General features: G+C 36.1%; 1 protein-coding gene and 2 long non-coding RNA genes across 5 annotated transcripts; 2 read left to right on the plus strand and 1 right to left on the minus strand.

Moving 5' to 3' along the window:
- Positions 1–4,117: 4,117 nt before the first annotated feature.
- On the minus strand, positions 4,118–5,840 carry LOC129875110 (uncharacterized). Of its 3 annotated transcripts, none has more exons than XR_008763075.1 (4): positions 5,581–5,840; positions 5,287–5,496; positions 4,741–5,195; positions 4,118–4,660 (listed from the first exon to the last, which is right to left on the minus strand). It is a non-coding gene; the product is annotated as an uncharacterized LOC129875110 (long non-coding RNA). The 3 variants fall into 3 exon arrangements; XR_008763076.1 differs by having other exon boundaries at positions 4,741–4,897; positions 4,968–5,496; XR_008763074.1 differs by having other exon boundaries at positions 4,741–5,496.
- Positions 5,841–11,373: 5,533 nt separating this feature from the next.
- Positions 11,374–12,039, plus strand: LOC129874269 (uncharacterized). The gene is made up of 2 exons (XR_008762861.1): positions 11,374–11,606; positions 11,730–12,039. It is a non-coding gene; the product is annotated as an uncharacterized LOC129874269 (long non-coding RNA).
- Positions 12,040–18,550: 6,511 nt separating this feature from the next.
- LOC129874268 (calcium-binding protein PBP1-like) lies at positions 18,551–18,961 on the plus strand. The gene has a single exon (XM_055949530.1). It carries the CDS (start codon positions 18,575–18,577, stop codon positions 18,938–18,940), a length of 366 nt encoding a protein of 121 aa, XP_055805505.1. The 5' UTR covers positions 18,551–18,574; the 3' UTR covers positions 18,941–18,961.
- The last annotated feature ends 286 nt before the right edge of the window (positions 18,962–19,247 follow it).

A 19,247-nucleotide genomic window follows, 5' to 3' on the forward strand; every position in this document is an offset into this window, starting at 1 on the left:
GATCCAATAATCAATCAAGTCCTATCATTTTAGGATAATAAAATAGGGAAACATCGAACTTTAACGGTCCAATCCCTTCCTACATTGGCTACGTAGTTCATGGGATTCAAGTATGGACTATACTCATACCCAATTCGGTGCTCAATACTCCTCTCAAGACTCAATATGCATATATTTATCAAGTGAGTAAAATACTCAAAATACTCATTTAGTCTCTTTTGGACGTAGTTCAAATCAACTCATTTAGTCTCATTGGACTTTTTTCAAAACTCAATCAATCTGGTCTCATTAGACCTTCTTTCAAAACTCAATTAATCTGGTCTCATTGGACCTTCTTTCAAAACTCAATCAATTTCAATCATCATTTCATTCAATTAGGCAATCCTTTCAAGACTCATTCATGACTCATCAGGACTTTAAGTCAACTATCATTATCATTAAACTCTTTTTTTAAAATTTGATACAATCTCAACTCAATGAATCCAATAAATATTAGATGCATTTAAAACATAATTTTCACTCCTCAACTCAATTCAAAATAGATGTTTTAATATAAAAATGCTCAACTCGTTTATATTCACAATACTCATGCTCAAAATAATAATTAAGAGATTTCTCAAACTCAAATCATGTTTAAACTCTTTCTAAATCAAAGATGAAAATAATCATTCTTTAAACTCAAAATGGTGCATAAATAATTTATGCAAAAACGTTCGCAAATCATTTTTTTTAAAACTCCTTCTCAAACAATCATTCATACTCAAAATCCTCATATGACTCCAATCAAATCAAATTATGCAAATCATATCATGTAGTCACATTAGACTCCAATCCACTCCATCTCAAAACATCATCATCAACATTACATCTTCATTAATCATTTTACTAAAGAAAATAAATATCATTTTTATCATCATCAAACATCTTGCTCCAAAATCTTCATTTAACTCTATGTTCAATTTCATCAAACTCATTAAAATATGCATCATCTCACTTTGAAAGCAATATTTACATGAAAACCATCAATCTCAACCTCAAGACAAATTATGACAAAAATGAAATCTCATCTTGGATTCATGTGAATAAATACATGAATCCATACTCTCAACAAAATTCAACTCAAGAACATCATTAATACATATGAATTTATATACAAAAAATCAATAGAAATTATAGATAAACCAAGATCTCAACTCATGAAACCTCAAAACTCAACTCAACTCGAATCAATGAAGATGTAGGGAACGTGGATGAAATCAATCCAACGTTGTGAGTAGCCTTACATACCTGGAATGAAGATTATCTCACCAAAAACCAAAGCCGTGGCTTGAAGATCTTGAACCCTAACTCTTCTTCTCCTTTCTAGTCTCTTCTCTCAAATCTCCTAAGGTGAAGGAGAGGAAAACCTCCTTGGATATTATGAGGGAACTGATTTTCAGTCCCAAAACGGCTAGGGTTATACTTGGGATAGGTGGGGGAAAAGTCCAAAATGCCCATTCCAAAAAGATATGCAAACTTGCAGAAGTTGAAGCAAAATTGGGCAAGTCCGCGCCAGGTCCGCGCCAGGTCCGCGTCGCGAACTTTTCACATACCTCTCTGGTTGAAAAAAACAAAATCCGGAAAAAGTGGCCAAGTCCGCGACAAGTCCGCATCGCGGACGTGTCGCACACCTCTTTGGTCAACTGCCCCCTAACTTTTTACTTCTAACTCCAAAAAATACAATCTTGGTGGAGTTGAAAATAAGACTCAAAGACCTTTAATTTGATAGGTCATAGGCCACTTAATTCATTATATTCTAGGAGATATGGTCGTTTGAAGTTGACCCTTATACTAACTCATACGAAAACTTAGCCGATAGAAATTCTTTGGAATCGGCTTGGTATTAGAGATCCCTTATGACCCTAAAACACATCTAATACACTTCAAATACTTAGGAATTGATCCTAACTCATGTATACAATTAGAAGTCATTCAGTTCGATTCTATGCGCATATGAAGAATGGTTCGAGTCTTCACGAAAAAAAAAATTGGGGTGTTACAATACGATACTTGCCCACCCAAGAATTGAGAGATTTCAATTGTGAACTTGGGATCACTGTAGAAGACCGCAGAACTGCAGTCTAACTTGTGGATTCGCTTGAAGGTATCTGCTCATGCTTCAAGAGGTATTTATCGAATTTTAGCAAGTTTATGTGTTCTAGCATAATTGTATTTGTTCTAGCATAAACTTATGTGTAATCTATTATTCATGTAAGCAGAATGATTCTAGCATGCTTCCGCTGTGCTTATAGTTTTCCAACATCTACCTCGTGGAAGTGGAGAGGCAGTTTCTGAAGGACCCTCGGCACAAATATATTGGATCTCAAAATTTCATTTTCCTGCTTATTTCAATGTGATCAATCAATTTAATTGGAAATAGAGTTATACCGATTCTTTGTAATGTTCATAAGGTACATCATAATGAGAGCTAAATATGTTTAGTTGACTATCAATCTATTGCAGTCATCTTCCTTTCCACATACATGCATCAAACCAATTATGTTTCACGAAATTACTATGTCAGTGCTGACAAAGTGGAAAAGGGAAAAAAAAGAAACACAGCAACTGTAGATGAAATTTTACAATGAGAAAAACATTGAGGGACCAGTTCCTTCAATGTGACAATCTGGATAACTGATTATTGGAGTTTGACTTTCCGAATACATCCATTGACGCTCTCACAAAGGAGACGTGTTTTTCCTTTTAATTAAAAGAAAACAAAGTTGTTTCAAAGTTCAACCGCTTATTTTGAAAGGGAGCCGTACTATCCCCCTGTGTGAACGGTGTACAGGAATGAGGACAATAATGGGGATAAAATTTCAGTTACACTCAATAAGAAAACAAGAAGAAAGTTCCTAATTATGTTGATGGGAAAGCAAGAACCCCAGCAATTCTCAAATTATTTCTTGACTTGTGGCCTGTGGGTACTATGTATTGTATCTTGACTTGTGGCCTGTGGGTACTATGTATTGTATTGTGATATGGCACGTCTTTTTAAGATACACGTGCCTCACACGTTAGCAATTAAATATACCACAAACAAAATTTAGTGAATTGGTATGGACAGTGAAAGATCGTGACAATTTATCCTAGTCTAAACATAAATTGTTTTTAGATTAGATGATCACATATTAGAGTGATAAAATGGATAAAATTTAAGCTATCCGTTTGATTAATCAAATTTTAAATGGATTGGTTATTCAATCATTTAAAAATGGGTCAAAGATGAATCAATCCATATTATTTATCATCAAATATGAATAACCTATGGGTATCGCCAATTTCATTCTCATTAAAGTATGTAAGGATATACGAACCTCTAAAAAGTACACTTATTAAATGTGTGTTTATATGAAAAAAATTAAAATATTTTTCAATTTATTCATGTTTGATTGGCTTAAATATTTTGAAAAATATTTTCTTTCAGACCAAACACACTTTAAAAGAAGAAAAGAATAAGAAAAAAATCTTATAATCTGAAATACTTATTTCTTTACATTATAAGAAGCAATAAATAATATGAATACCCCTATTATCCATAGGGTTTACCCATTTTTATCCATATCAAATATGGGTTAGGTCAAATAGTTTATTCATTTTTCACCTGACTCATTTTCGACCAATCCATATTCTTGGACCCGCTCATTTGCCATCCCTAATCACATACTTCAACACGATTCTTCTAGATAGAGGCGGGGCTACGGTGGTGCCAGGGTGTCCAATTAGACACCATGCGTCGACACTTTATATTGGTATATATAGTATTTTGGACACCCTTAAAAAATAAAAGAAAGCCTGCAATGCAGTGGCTTGGGCGGTCATGAAACAACAAAGCGCCCAGGTTCAATTCTTGGTTGAAGTTGCTATCTAAGTTCGAGTCCCACTAAGTGGGTTTCTGTGATTTTCCTATTTTTATTTCAAATTAAGCTTTAATTTCGTTAAATATTGCTTAGTTTGATCATTTCTTTTGGTACATTAAATCATCCATTTTCTTTTTAAAAAAAAAGTTATTATCCAAAGTTTGGACACCCTTCATGAAATTTCTGGCTAGGCCACTGCTTCTGGGAAATTCTTGTTATACTCGTTCTGGAAAACAAATATTTCTTAATTCAGCTATGCAAGGAGCAGATTCGTACACCGCTAAGCTGTGGGATTCAGAGTATTTTGTGGTGTTTCAACGACACTTAATACAGTCCTGTACTAATCTCAAGGCTTGTTCTTTTATAATTTATTGCATTCAATCATAGAAGATGGAATTAGTGACAACTTGATACATTTGGTCAACAGACAATAGAAATACATAAACACATCATCAGTCATCAGCTGACTAACGACCAACCGGTGCTGTAATAGTCACCTCATTGATAGAAGATGGTGTTGTTTCTGTAGTACTCGAGTCAGAGTTGGGAGGTAATCAATGGCTGCTTCGGGGAGGGAACCATTGCTTCATTGCTTAGCATGAACAGAACGGATGACATGGTTGGTCTGTCCCCTGCATTCACTTGCAAACACAATAGTCCTACTTGAATACAGAGTAGTGCTACCTCACTGGGACAAGAATCAACTATTGTTGGATCTATCAGCTCGAAGGCCTTGCCATCGTTCCCCACAGCTCCCAGGCCTGAAGCAGCAGTTCATTGAAATGAATAAATTTGATTCTTAATCAAAGAAAGATTCAAATGTTCGCATTTTACAACTTACCTGTCGTATCAAATTTGGAGGGGAATCATTATTATAATTATAAGAGACTCTGTTCTTTCTTCCACTAATGACCTCCGATAATATGATATCAAAGCTAAAGACATCAGATTTTACTATGAAGAGACCAGCTAGAGCATATTCAGGTGACATATGGCCACTGCATAAAAAAGGAGCTATAATGAGTAGGCAAAGTATTTGTAAGTAGTGAGAACATGATGGGAAAAGACCTATCGGTATTTTCTTGCTTCTATGTGCCAACTATTCGAAGAGTATTTGCTTCATCTTGGTTTCCGCTAAATATTCTTGTTGCACCAAAATCTGAATGTTGCTGGCTTTCAGATCACGGTGGATTACTCTTAATCTCGAGTCCTGATGCAGATGGAGTATCCCTCAAGCTATACCAATAATGATTTCATGCCGCTTTTTCCAATCAAGCAATGATCTCCTGCTCTCGTCTAAGTTGTACATATCAAATTTATCCAGTAAGCACACATTAGACAGGAGGAAAGGGTTTACACAAAAACAGATAGTAATAAGTTATCATACAGAATATGAAATAGTCTAGACTTTTGTTTGGCATATATTCATATATTAACATTTTCTCCTCATCTTTTACACAGCAGCCAAGGAACCTAACAAGATTTCTGTGTTGGAGTTTTGCAATGAGAAGGCTTCAGTTTTGAATTCACTTATGCCTTTCCTTGATTGAGTTGATAGCCTTTTCACAGCTATTTGCTGCCCATCTGGCAATTGACCCTAGAAATTTCAAACTACTAATCATCACACCTTCAAAACACAAGTACAGCTAGCAAAGATATTAACTAAAATCAGGATACATACTATCTGGCTAGTTCCAGAGTAATTTCTTTCCATTTTCTTTTGGTGTGAGCTCATATTTGTGTTGCAGACTTGCAGGTATTCAGGTTGTCAATATAATTTCTCATGTAATTACAATACCTTAAAAACAGGTCCAAAACCTCCGTCTCCAAGCTTATTATCAGGGGAAAAATTATCACAATGATTAACAATCTTCTCAATAAAATCAATTCATAAATAAGAAAATATAGTGCTAAAACTTTGGAATGTAAAGAAAGAGTAAACAAAAGTTGCAGGCTGATCATTCTACATTATGATTACTTAGGAAAAACATATATAGTAGAAAACTTGGTTGACTGAAATGTCAACTATATTGTCCACATATAATAAAAACCAAGTAGACAACAGAGAATGCTAATTTTTTTTAATTTTTTCAAGAATTCCGCTACTGACCATTCTGGAAGGAGACATCCAATTAAAAAGTGTTGGTGAAATTACAAGATTACAAATTACAATTGAAAAATAAAATGAAGAAAATAAATTCTCTTTTTGGCTGAGGAGTGGATATCTCGCTCTCTTTAACGAGATTCAAGCCCACTGCAGCAAATCTTTTCACCGGTCCACCAGTAGTCCTCTTGACTTGTCCCCTCCAGGATACAACAGCCTTATCACAAAATATAACTCAACAAACTCTGGACAAGAGTTGAGTTTAAAGCTCCACAAAAAAGAACACCTCAACTCTCTTTTTTGACAAACTTAATACACTCAATGTTTTATTTCATTTCAAAACAAAGAAGACCTCTCTGTTTATAGGAGAGGAAATCATTCAAAGATGAAAAAATAATTGAATGTCATCATTATCATTTAGTGCACCATTATAATTTAGTGCACCACTTATTAGTGATCATTATCATCATTATGATTTAGTGCACCATTATTATTTAGTGCACCACTTATTAAAGATAATTAGGTTAAAAAATACATAATGGAATGAATAATTTTGCACTAACTAAAGATGATAATGAAAGACATTTTTATGCACTAAAGAAAAATAGAATAAAGATGACATTAAATGTCACCAATGAACAATTGCTAAAATTGCAATTTAATAAAATATTAAAATGTCACACTAACAAAAAGCTTCCTGCATGAAAAAACTACTACACAACTTCCATCATGTGTTATAGCTCGAACTGTAGAAGTCTCATACTCCTGTGTGTAATGAAGTTGTTCTTCGTTTGTTTTCCACCTGCGCTCAACTTTTCTTTTGCTTTCTTCCTGCTCCTTTTCTCTCAACTTGGAATTTGATGAAAGGTAATTTCCTAATTTATAGCAGTGAGTAATAACTTTTCTAATGTAATTTGAAATTATCAAGATGAATTTGGCCTGATTCTAATTAAGAAAATCATTGAATGTGATTTTTCAAATTCCTTGCCTTTTGAGAGTAATAACAACTGACTGCATCATCCCTAACCTCCTCCCTTTAATTCGTTCCCCATTAGTATTGGTTTGGTAGATGAATGGTTTTGTAAACTGATGGAATCAAAAGTAATCATTATTCATGGAATCTAAAACAAAAAACAATTAAAGCTGCTTAATTAAGATAATTAAACCCACAATTGATGGAACAGAAGTAATTACTTAATTATTTAATGGGGGTAATTTTATTGTTAGGAGAGGATAAATTGGTCATTTAATATTTAAAAAGGGTATTTTCGTAATTCAACTTTTAACTTTGGATGTTCCCACTTGTAGTATAGTATGATATGATGATGATGATCTAGAAGAACTAGGTTCGTTTACTGGCATCCCACATATGTTCATTGTTAAGAAAATGTCAAGCTCAAAAGCTAGTCCATGAAATGAGGATTGTCAAGACCATATAAGAAGACAAGAGCCTAACCCTCAGGGCCCCAACCAATGTAGGCCACATTAACATTCATAAAGCGCTGGCATAGCAATTGGAATCTTTTCTTTTAAAGAAGTACCTTTTTTTCTTGAGCTTTCTTCTCCAGAGAAAGTAACAACATGCAGCACAGACAAATATTGCTGAAGTGATGGATGCTAGCGCTACATACAATGACTTTTTATTCTCTGAGCAATAAGATAGATGGGGAGAGGAGAAAAAGAACATAATGTCAGTTTAAAATAAGCACAATTAGAACTTGAAGCAGTTTAGAAGCACCTAACCTTTGTTTGAACGCTCAAAAACTTTTATGTTTAACTCTGCTTGACGTGAATTATTAGGTAATCTTCTCGGATTGATCAGATCATCATTCCATAATAAGCACACTCCACTATTGCAGTAAGATTAAGCATTGTATGAGAAATTGGATGAACATATATAGTCACAGATCTCATCATTCCCCACTTGCATTGATTCAAGGAGTTTTACATTTTACATACGGACAAAACCTTTGTTATTGCTGCCACACTGCAGCGGGGTTTTTCTCACACACCCACCAGAATAGTCATTAATATCCAAACTAATTTAAACTTCGGTTCAAAACCTTGTAAACATTCACAGGGTGGATTGGCATTTATGTCACAAATTTCAAAAGCACCACTTAAATCCGTTCTGTCACAAATATCAGCAGGTACAGACCATACTAACTGCCAATTCTGGTGGTCTTTAGACCAGAACCATTGGTTCATAAACCCGCTGTCATCAACGACAATTCGAGAAATGACAGATTCACCAAAGACATTGTAAGTAATAAATTCAATTTGTTCAGTTGGATTATAACTGAAGCCATGTATCTGTAGGATAATCAAAGCTCTTCCACTGTATTTCAATGCCATTTGTCAAAATGGGATTTCCAGAATCAAGAAGTGCTTCCCTATTAACATCTGCTGCAGCTGTGGATAAATTAGAGTCCCAAACTCTTAGTTTACGGCATCCAAGAGTCCTAGATTTCCATCAGACAGCAGCTCTTATTGAACGGAGGGCGAATGGGGTTGTACCAATATGCTATCCAAACCACGGATATGTTTGAATACCATATACCGATAAAAAGCTTTTCACAATGACCTGGACAGAAGAAACTGTTGAGAATGAACATATTAATTAGTGTTAGTTAGGATTAGTTAGTTAGATTAAGTTATTAGATTTGACAGTTGTCAAACAGTTGTACATCATCAGAAATTAGTTAGTTAGTTGGTTTTCTATATAAACTAGTCTAAGCTTGTATTTTGTTGCTTAATTTTTTTTCCTTTCAAAGAAATAGAAGTTTTCTCTCTTCTCTCAAGTTCTGTTCTTCAGTTTCTGTTTTCTTCTTCTTCAAGCTTCAACGGAAGCTTAGTTCAGGTCATCAATGGAGTTTCGATTCCAAGTTTTTTTCATGGTATCAGAGCAAGGTTGCTCCATTTGTTAGTTTTCTGCTCATTTACTTGTTTTCCCCAATTTCGAATTTCATTCTTCAATTCAAATTTTCTTTGCTGTCCTATTCATTGATTGTTGGTGAGTTCTCCCTCATTCTCATTCACAATATGGCACGAGAGAAAGAGACCATAGATCTGACTGATCCATTGTACATGCACCACTCTGAGAGTGCTGGTTCTGAAATTACTCCAGGCATTTTTGATGGATCTGGCTACAGGTCATGGCGACGTGGTATGCTGCGAGCTTTATCTTTGAAGAACAAGATGGGATTCGTCAATGGCAAGTGCAAAAGGCCAGATTCAAATGATCCCCTTCTCAACCAATGGGAACGATGCGACAACATGGTTACCTCCTGGATATTGCATTCACTCACAAAAGACATTGTTGATAGCTTGCAATATGTTAACGATGCTGTTGAACTTTGGCAAGAGCTAAAAGACATGTATGATCAAACTAACGGTGCTAAATTGTATCAAGTTCAAAAGGAGATGTTACAACCCGTATTTTTCGCATTTGGACATGTTGGGAATAATGGTAACAAGTCAAGGGCAAGGTTATGTTTGATCTTGTTGGATACAAGATTCTTATGACTAAATTTTGGATGTGGAAATACTAGAAAAGGTTAAAGAAAAAATTGAAAATTTTGGAAATTAGTTTTGTGAACTACTAAATAAGACTTATAGTTTTTGGGCTAAAAAAAAAGATAATAATAAGAGGAGTTGAGGCCCAAAACAAAGGATGGCCCAAACCCATGGAAACTTAATTCTAGGTAATAAATTAATTAAGAGGGTCCATCATCTATATATCTTCTATCTACTAGAAACTTCAAGAGAAGACTTAAAGTCATCAAAAGAGAGAAAGAGAGCTAAGTCATCTTCCAAGAGAAGAAGAGACCGAAGCTAGGGGAAAAAAAGAGAAAAAAATTCCTAGTTCTTCAACTTTGATCCAAAAATCTTGTCTTCTTGAATTCTTGTCAAGTTTGAGGCCCTCTTCAATGTGGCATAATTAATTAAGCGAGAAAACTACATTTGTGGCAAGTCGAAAATTGAAAAAAGGTAAGCATTCTATCTTTTTATGTTATGGAAGAAGTCTATGTGTTGTAGCTAGTGGAATTAAGTGGAAATCATGTAATTATGATGTATGTGGGTGTGTGACCATGTGGGTGTGCAAGTGGGTGGGTGTGGCCATGTGGTGTGATGGTTGGGAGAAGAGGAATTGAACTTTATTTAGCTTGTTAGTTGTGTCGTTATGACGGTTATGGTGTAATTAAAAGTTGAACGATTCGAGACGGCCTTGAAATTGGTTATAAGTTGTTATAGGAAATTATGTGATTTTAGTATAGTTTTATGAAATCATGAAAGTGGAATTTTAATATGGGAATTATTGTTATTCTTAATGAATTTGGAAGAAGACAATCCGATTTGGTAGTTTCGTCGCGTTTGTAGAAGTTTTGGGTGGATTATGATTTGGTGGAAATTTTTGGTATATTATATGGAATAATGTTAATTTCTTTTGAATTATATTTAAGTGGTCTTGAATTAGTGAATGGACATGAAAATGTTGATATTAGTGGCAAGGTGTGAAGTTGGAGTAGAAATTATCGCTTCATGTAACAAAAAAAAAGAAGAGAAAGAAGAAAGAAGAAGAAGAAAGAATATTAATGTATTTTTGTAGTGGTTATTGATGTTGTCGGTATTGTTGTGGTTGTTGTTGTTGATATTTCGGGCGAGTTAGATTCTCGGGGATGTTGAATTTATAAAGGAGGTGCTGCCCAAATTTTTGTAGACTAGTAAGGACTAGAAATTGAACTCTTAAAGGCTTATAACTTACAATTGGCAATTGTGACCATTTGTAGAGTTGGAGAAACCGGGAGTTGAGTTGGAGTGAGCGTAAGAAGCGGATAAGGTATGTAAAGCTCTTCCTTTTCTTCTTTTGGCATATTCTAAGTGTAATAGATTGTAATTTGAGTCTCGAGAAAAATTCTGCTCATAGGAATCCGAGCTTGAATTTCCTATAAATCCATTCAGTGAAATTGAATTTAAAAACTCTTATATGTTGGACAAAAAAACATGCAAACATCCATAGCCTGTACTTATGAGACCGGATCATCCTGCAACCTCCGAAACTCGTCTAGTTTGTCTTACTTAGTTTATTCTGGTATAATATAAGGGGATAATTTTTGCCTGTGATTTTTCCTATTAAAGAATAATGTCATAATCATCTCCTTATGTTCTAATACCCATTTTGGGACTGTAAATATAATTTCAGAAATGCTTGATATATATATATATATATTGCATTAGTTTCTCACTACTCCGCTCGTACATATCACTGTGACTTCGTTCGCCGAAACCCGGGCCGGCTTTGCAATCATGCATCCTATAACATATTCGGTAGTATGATGTGTTACAGGTCCCAAGACCTCGCCATAGGGCCGGGTACCATTTATGGTGTTATGATGCGATATGACATATGATATGTTCTGATGATATGACATGTTGTGATGATATAATGTGTACGGAGTTTGTACGGAGATTTGAAACCTTCCGGAGTATGATGTGTTGTGGTACCAGCGTCAGGGTGGTTACCACGTTCCCGAGCCTTATGCATGATTTTTATTTGCATTATGTACATATATTTTCAGTACAGATTTTGATATCCTGGTTTGGTAGGTGCTCTTGGTACCTTTCCTTTCAGTTACGATCTATACTCTTTATGTTTGTGCTTTACATACTCAGTACAAAGTTCGTACTGACCCCCTTTCTTCGGGGGGCTGCGTTTATGCCCGCAGGTACAGACGTTCAGGATCCCTCAACATAGGCTACACACCTTCTGCTACTACAGAGTGCTCCTTTGACTTAGAACCTGCATTTCGGTATATGGCTTTCCTGTGTACATGCTTTTGTATATTTGACCGTTTGGGTACGGCGAGGCCCTGTCCCGTCATATACTTCCATTATGTTCTGTAGAGACCTATATACATAGGTGTAGGTCATGGGTCGTGTATGTTCGTTCGTGTATGATTTGTGTCTTAATACGGCCCCTTTTGTTATAACGATCAAAACGGCCCATATGTTTGTATATATGTACGTATTCGGTGACGCGCCCTTCTTCGCCCCTTTTTGGTTTGATATGTTATTTTCTGCATGCGCGGCTACTGAAATTAAGGATAGCCTACTATTCTAATTGAGACAAAAATTAAATTAAAATTATTTTGTAATATGACGATTTGGTATGTAAGCTCGTTTGGGTGTCCTAATAGGGCACCAATCGCGGCCCATGGGGCTGGATCGTGACAGGAGATTAGTGACTTAACTTAGTGATCCATAGATATCACTACTTACTACACTAAGATGAAGCGGCTATGGGAAGAACTTGGCACATTAGATAATAATAATCAATGTAATTGTGTATGCATTTTTTGTGCCAAAATTGCTATGCACAAAGCTGAACAAAATAGGAGGATCGTTTAATTTTTGATGGGACTGAATGAAGTGTACACAGTGGTGCATGGAAGTATACTGATGATGAATCCTCTTCCTACAATTGCACAAGGTTTGCCCATTTTGATTCAGGAAGAATAGCAACGGGAGGTGAGGCCACGCAACCATATAACCACAGATAGTTCAACTTTGAATGCACATGAAAGTTCTCAGTTTAAACAAACTACAACCAGTATAACAATAATGCCACACTAGGATCAGGAAACAAGTCCAATCAAAAGTTCCATAGAGGTAGTTCTTCAGACATTCGAGTGTTTTGTGACTACTGTAAAAAGCCATGACACAGTAAGAACAAATGTTACAGGCTCCATGGCTTTCCACAAAATTTCAAGTTCACAAAAGGTAAAAATGCATCTGCTACAGCTGTACATGGAGGACTTGGTGAAGTGTTGGATGATCATCCTGATGACCTTGGTATCCAAAGAACTGATAGTAGTTTCACCCTGACCAAAGAACAACAAACTCAACTACTGCAACTGCTTGGAAGTTTCCAAAGTGGATCACCATCTGAAGCTGCAGCTAACATCACTAGTGGAGCTGCAAATTTTGCATGTATTCTTGCTTGTTGCACTCATAGTAAAATTATGGCAGATCTTTCATACAAATGTTGTCATTTACCTACTGCTTTTTGGATCCTAGACTAGGAAGCATCTAACTACATGTCATATAACAAGAATTTTTTTACCAATACTTCTCTGGCAAGCATAAATTGCTCCACTTTATCCAATGTCTTCCTCTCCCTCCAACACAATTGATCCAAAAATATTGTTCCATCATTTTTTAAGCTCGATTCAGTATATTCGTGGGAGGATTCATGACTGACAAATAATGAATGGGAATGCTTTGGAGTACATGTTTTATTTGAATAGCTCTTCCTCCATAGGATAGTAATTTTTCTTTCTATGCCTGAATTTTTGAACCAATCTTTTGTAAAATCTATTGATAATATGCTTTCTGCCTCCTTTTATAGAATATTGGGCATCCCAAGTAAGTGAAAAGGAATTCCTTTCTTAGGATTCCTGTTGCTACCTCAGCTATCATTGCTTCACCTCCTGCTACAGAATGATGCATATAAATAGCACTCTTCTCCTTGTTTATTTTCTATCCAGAAATATCTTCATATCCCTTCAAAGTATCTGTAATCATCTACATTATACTCACTTCTGCCTTGCACATTATAATTATATCATCTGCAAATGCTAAATCATTCACTTTGAGACTACCTCTTGGCATTCTAAACCTCTTAAAGTCTTTCTTCTTCGTAAGAGCATTTAGAGATCTAGACATAACTTCAGCTGCCAATATAAACAGGATACGTGAGAGAGGATCACTCTGTTTAAGTTCTTTAGAAGATTTAAAGAATCTCTTTGGTTATCCATTTAGTATAATCGAGTATCAGTTGTTACTGATTAGTCTGAACACCATATCAATAATCCTTTCCCCAAAACCTATTCTTCTTAATACCTTAGTCATGAATATCCATTCTACCCTGTCATAAGTTTTCATCATATCCAATTTTATAACTAGATTTGGTGGCTTTCCTCTCTTTCTAATTTCAGCAATGATTTCTTGCACTAATAGTACATTCTCTGCTATACTTCTTTCTTGCACAAATCTTGCTTGTTCTGGAGAAATAATGTCACGCCCCGGGAGGGTATGCTAGATGTAACCGGCACCCGAAGGCCATTTCTGACCTCCGAGCGAACCACCTGGTCCATTCACATATTCATTCAATCGCGTTTCTTAGCAGAAATTCAATTAATGAAATACTATTCGAAACATAAGGGCCGAAGGCCAAACATTTACAATTCAACAAGACAATAAAATAAGACTCCTCAAGATAACAGCTCGACCTCCCCACACTCTAGTCTATGAAGCCTCTATTCAAGTCTAAAAGGTGCCAATGACAAGTCCATGGCTACCAACCATCTAAATAAAAGAAGGGACAACAAAACTGTACAAGAAGGCTCAATATCCTCTGGGAACTAGGAGGACTCACCAACTAGCTGGGAGTGTAAGTGGATCTTTAACGGAGCGCCGGTTGATGATCTCTGGCACCTATTGCTGCATCATAAAACGATGCAGGCCAAATGGCGTCAGTACATGGAATGTACGAGTATGTAAAATAGCCGAAGGAAAACAACATCAAGAAAGCATCAATATCAACTCAGGATCTTAACTCATATTTATATACATAACAACTCACTCAAATGTCCTAAGTCCAACGAGAATAGTTTAGACAGGACTAACTCATAAGCCACTTAACTCAACTGACTCGGAGCACTATTAAGACCTAAATGAGAATTTCTCTTATTCGACAACCATCACATATGAGCCGGTGATAGTACAACAATCAGACGTTGTTGCCACGTTCGTCCATACCTTGTCAGGGCATGAACGCCTCCCTAATCATGGATACCATCGATTAGTCAAGTCCTATCATTTTAGGATAATAAAAATAGGAAACATCCGACTTTAACGGTTCGATCCCACGGAAAGCATCCAACTTCGGTGTAGTTTCTGGGTTTCGAGTATGGACTATACTCTCACCCACTTCAGTGCTTGATACTCCTCCCATGACTCCATGCTCATAAAACTCCTCTAATCATCTCAAACAAGCCCTCACGGCTAGTTTCATGTGGTACATTGCCACCTCATCAACTCGGTTCTCATTTCAACTCAATTAAGTCATAATGGTAAGTCTCATTTAGGACCTTGTCCACTCGTCAATTTCATCCCCAATTCAACTCAATCAAGCCTCATTTAGATAAGCATTCATGACATCTCCTCAAGACTCATCACAACTCTATGACCTTAACTCCACAATTCAAGTAGAATAACACATTTAAGAAAATTGACTTAAACAACATAATCACATGGCTAAAGAGATCAACAAGATGAAACAACAAGTCATCTCCCTCAACTCATACTAACATGAAGGATTTTAGGGACTTATTAGCTCAACAACATCAACACATATAGCATCAAATAAATAGGAGAGAAAGTTCATACAAACAAAAACAATACCAAGAAACTCTATTCTCATGAACATCTAACCTCAAAGCAAGAGTAAGGCACATGGGTGAACTCAACCCGTGTTTTAGATAGCCTTACATACCTTAGTGAAGACTTGAAGAAAACCTTGATGTTGGGTCTTCAATGGAGAACTCAAATCTTGAAGCTCTTAGAACTTTTCTTGTTGGAAATGGGGAAGAAGAAGAAGAGAGAGAGAGAAAAGCTAGGGCTTTTTTAGAGAGAGGGTGAGGCTGTAAAATGTGTTCCCAAAGGACCAAGGGTAACATATATATAATTTGGGGTAAGCTCCCAAATTGCCCCTTCTCAAAAGTTCTGAAAATAGGCTAAAAACGCACCTGGCGCGATAGTGGCGCGTCGCGCCCTTGCAGTGCCAGGCCAATTACGCCTAAAACCTACACACCTCGCAGTGGCATGCCGCGTTAGAGACCAAACTATTGAGGCATTTTTCTGGCGCGATAGTGGCGCGTCGCGCCCTTACAGTGCCAAGGCCATTGCTTTGAGTTCTGGGAATTTAGCCTGAAAAACCCTGCACAACTTTTAATGGCGCATCGCGTCAGGGGCCAAACTACTGAGGCATGTTTCTGGCGCGATAGTGGCGCATCGCGCCACTACGGAGCCAAGCCCAGATTTCCAGTAGTTGAACCCCAGGCCTGAAAATCTCTGTTGTGCTCGCTCATTTTAGGATTGCCATACCTTTCGACTCCGGACTCCAAAAGTTACATTCTTGGTGGCGTTGGAAAGAAGACTCAACGACCTTTAATTTGATGGGTCATGGGCCACCGAGATTATCGTCTTTCAAAAGATAGGGTCGTTAGAAGTCGACCCTTTATGCGAACTCCTACCCAAACCTAGCCACGACGAATCTTTTGGATTTAATTTGATCCTAGGGGTCCTTCATGACCCCACCTCACCTCTAACGCTGCTCAAATTCTCAAAGACTCATCTCAACTCATGCATACGCTCCTCAATACTCGAGTTCGACCCTACTCGTATACAAGAAAGATTTGAATTATAGGGAAAAGTTTTGAGGGGTGTTATAAATAATCTTAGGTAACACAGTCTTAAGTCGTTCATGAATAATTCTTGAAAAGATTTTATTTACAAAATTAGTTAAAGAGATAGGTTTAAGATTTGAGAAAGTATTCACATTATCTTTCTTAGGAATGAGCACTAAATTAGTATGGTTTATAAACCTCAGCAGCTCTGCCCCTCCAAAGAAAGCCCTGACCGTACTGTAAATGTCCTCTCTAGTGATGTCCCATGTTTGCTGATAAAAGGCTCCTGTCATTCCAACTGGCCCTCCTACACTATCATTATTTAGTCTCATGACTGTCTCTTTGACTTCATCTACTAAAGGCATTTCCTGACGTTGCTCTTTTTCTTCCTCACTAATCATGACTTGTAGTTCATTCAGCATTTCAAATTCATCCCTATCTGCTTGTTTTGCAAATTGCTTTATGTAGAACTCTTTAGCCGCCTTTGCAATGTCTTCTTGATCCTCTAACCATTCCCCATCATCATTCTGGATTTTGTTCACTCTAAGTCTGTTTCTTCTCCCCTTGACTATTGTATGGAAGAATTATGTGTTTCTCTCTCCGTCCTTGAACCATTCCATCCCTGCTTTCTGTTTTCAGAATTCCTCCTTCCTAGAAAGTTGTTTGTTTAGCTCCGCTTGATTTTTGTGAAGCTTTTCCCCGTGCTTCTGATGGGTCTATCTCAAATTGAGTTTCGTGAACTTTAATGACTTCCTCCAAAGTGGTTATCTCTTGAAATATATTCTAAAAAGTATCTTTACTCCATTTGGCCAAGTTTCTTTATTTTTTTTTTGCTTATGATGGAATAAGATAAAAGGACCCCCTTCAAAATCTACTTTCCAGTGTTGCTTTACCACATCCTTAAAAGAACTTTCTCTTAACCAAAAATTAAGAAATTTAAACGGTCTCAGTATTATCTCCTCAGTGGTTTTGAAGGTAATTAGAAGAGGTTTATGATCAGATCCGCTTCTCACTAAGTGCTCCACCTCTAGTACTGGGAAGAGATCTTGTAATTTGTCATTGTCCATCACCCTATCTAGCCTTTTAAAAATGCACTCTGCATATGTTCTACCATTCCACCAAGTGTATTTACCTCCTTTAAATCTCTTATCTTCCAGATTACACACATTAATACAATGATTGAAGTTCCTGACCTCCCTTTCGAATACTGGTAAATCCCCTAGCTTCTCCTCTTCATTGCTTATTACATTGAAATCTCCCCCTGTCAGCCAAGAGGAACCTAGTTAAAGCCTAGTTTGGTTGTTGATAATTTACAATGAGAAAAACTTTGACTGACCAATTCCTCCAATTCCCCACTCTGATTTTGTGAGAATTGAACTGAGTTTCCAAATAAACAAAGTAACGGTCCACCTTGGGTATCATCAAACTTACTAAACAAAACAATAAAACATTTAATATAACGGCCTGTTTGGACATGATTTTTTTTTCTCTTCAAAACATATCATGCCTACTTTTATTGTTGTGTGTGTTTAGTACATGAAAATTATTTTTGAGGGTTCATTATCAGGTGTTCGATTATTAAAATAGAAATCTCACGAAAAATCAACTTTCCTTACTTATGGACAAAGCTAACAATGTTAATTTTTCACTTCATATTATTTCTTCAAATAACATAAATATATTATTTTTAATTTGAATATGTAAAATTTAACCAAAACACTCTCCAATTTGCTAATATTATATATCATTTATATATTTTTGTTGAAAAAACACTTACTCCAGAATTAATTATTTTAGTAAAAATAAAATAAAATTGAAAGATGACTTCCTTAGCACCAACCGCACATCATTGGTTTCCATGAAAAATCCATTGTAAGGCATTTTGACGAATGAAAAGACTGACTAGGTCCAAAATAGAATTTCCAACAAGCAAGTCAAGTTCTAAGAAAATAGTAGACAAATTCCCTCGTCTGACTAGTCTAGAAATGGGACATAAAAAACTTCCTTAATAAGAAATTACCTTAATACTATAAATATCCACACGACTTTATTTGTGTCATTAACAAGCAGCAGCTTCTAGCAATATTTGCGATTGAACTAAAATGGAAGCAGGAAAAACAAAGATGGTACATTTAGAGTTTCAAGATTTACTGCCAATTATGGCAAGAAAGCTAGGCGGAGAGGGACTGATCAACGAGCTATGCAAAGGTTATCGGATGTTAATGGATGGTGACAAGGGAGTGATCACAATTGATAGCCTAAAGAAGAACTCTGAGCTGATGGGGTTGCAAGATTTTAGTGAAGAAGAGTTGAAGAACATGATTAGAGAAGGAGACATGGATGGTGATGGAGCTCTTGATCAGATTGAATTTTGCATTTTGATGTTTAGATTGAGTCCTGACTTGTTACATGTGGCTCAACAATTGTTAAATAAAGCTGATAAACATCAAAAAAATGTCCACCTTTAGTGATACTGCACTACTTCCTGTATCTTTATTTTACTCATCTTGAAATGCTAATATAATTCAAATATAATGTAAGCTTTTCTTCTTATAACTGTGGCGTTCGAGTTAGTTTGTGTACATTAATTCAATTAAATTTCATAGGATGTTATTTTCTATCAGCACATATATTGAGTAACTCTATCCAACAAATTTAGACAAATAAAAAAAAATTGCATACAATAATTTTAGTACCTCGGAATTCTCAACACTCTTTATTAACCTAGTGGACAAATTTGTTCTGCAACATGAAGTCGAACTTAAGTCCCTTATC

The sequence above is a fragment of the Solanum dulcamara genome, chromosome 11 (genome assembly GCF_947179165.1).
Source record: "Solanum dulcamara chromosome 11, daSolDulc1.2, whole genome shotgun sequence".
NCBI lineage: Eukaryota > Viridiplantae > Streptophyta > Magnoliopsida > Solanales > Solanaceae > Solanum > Solanum dulcamara.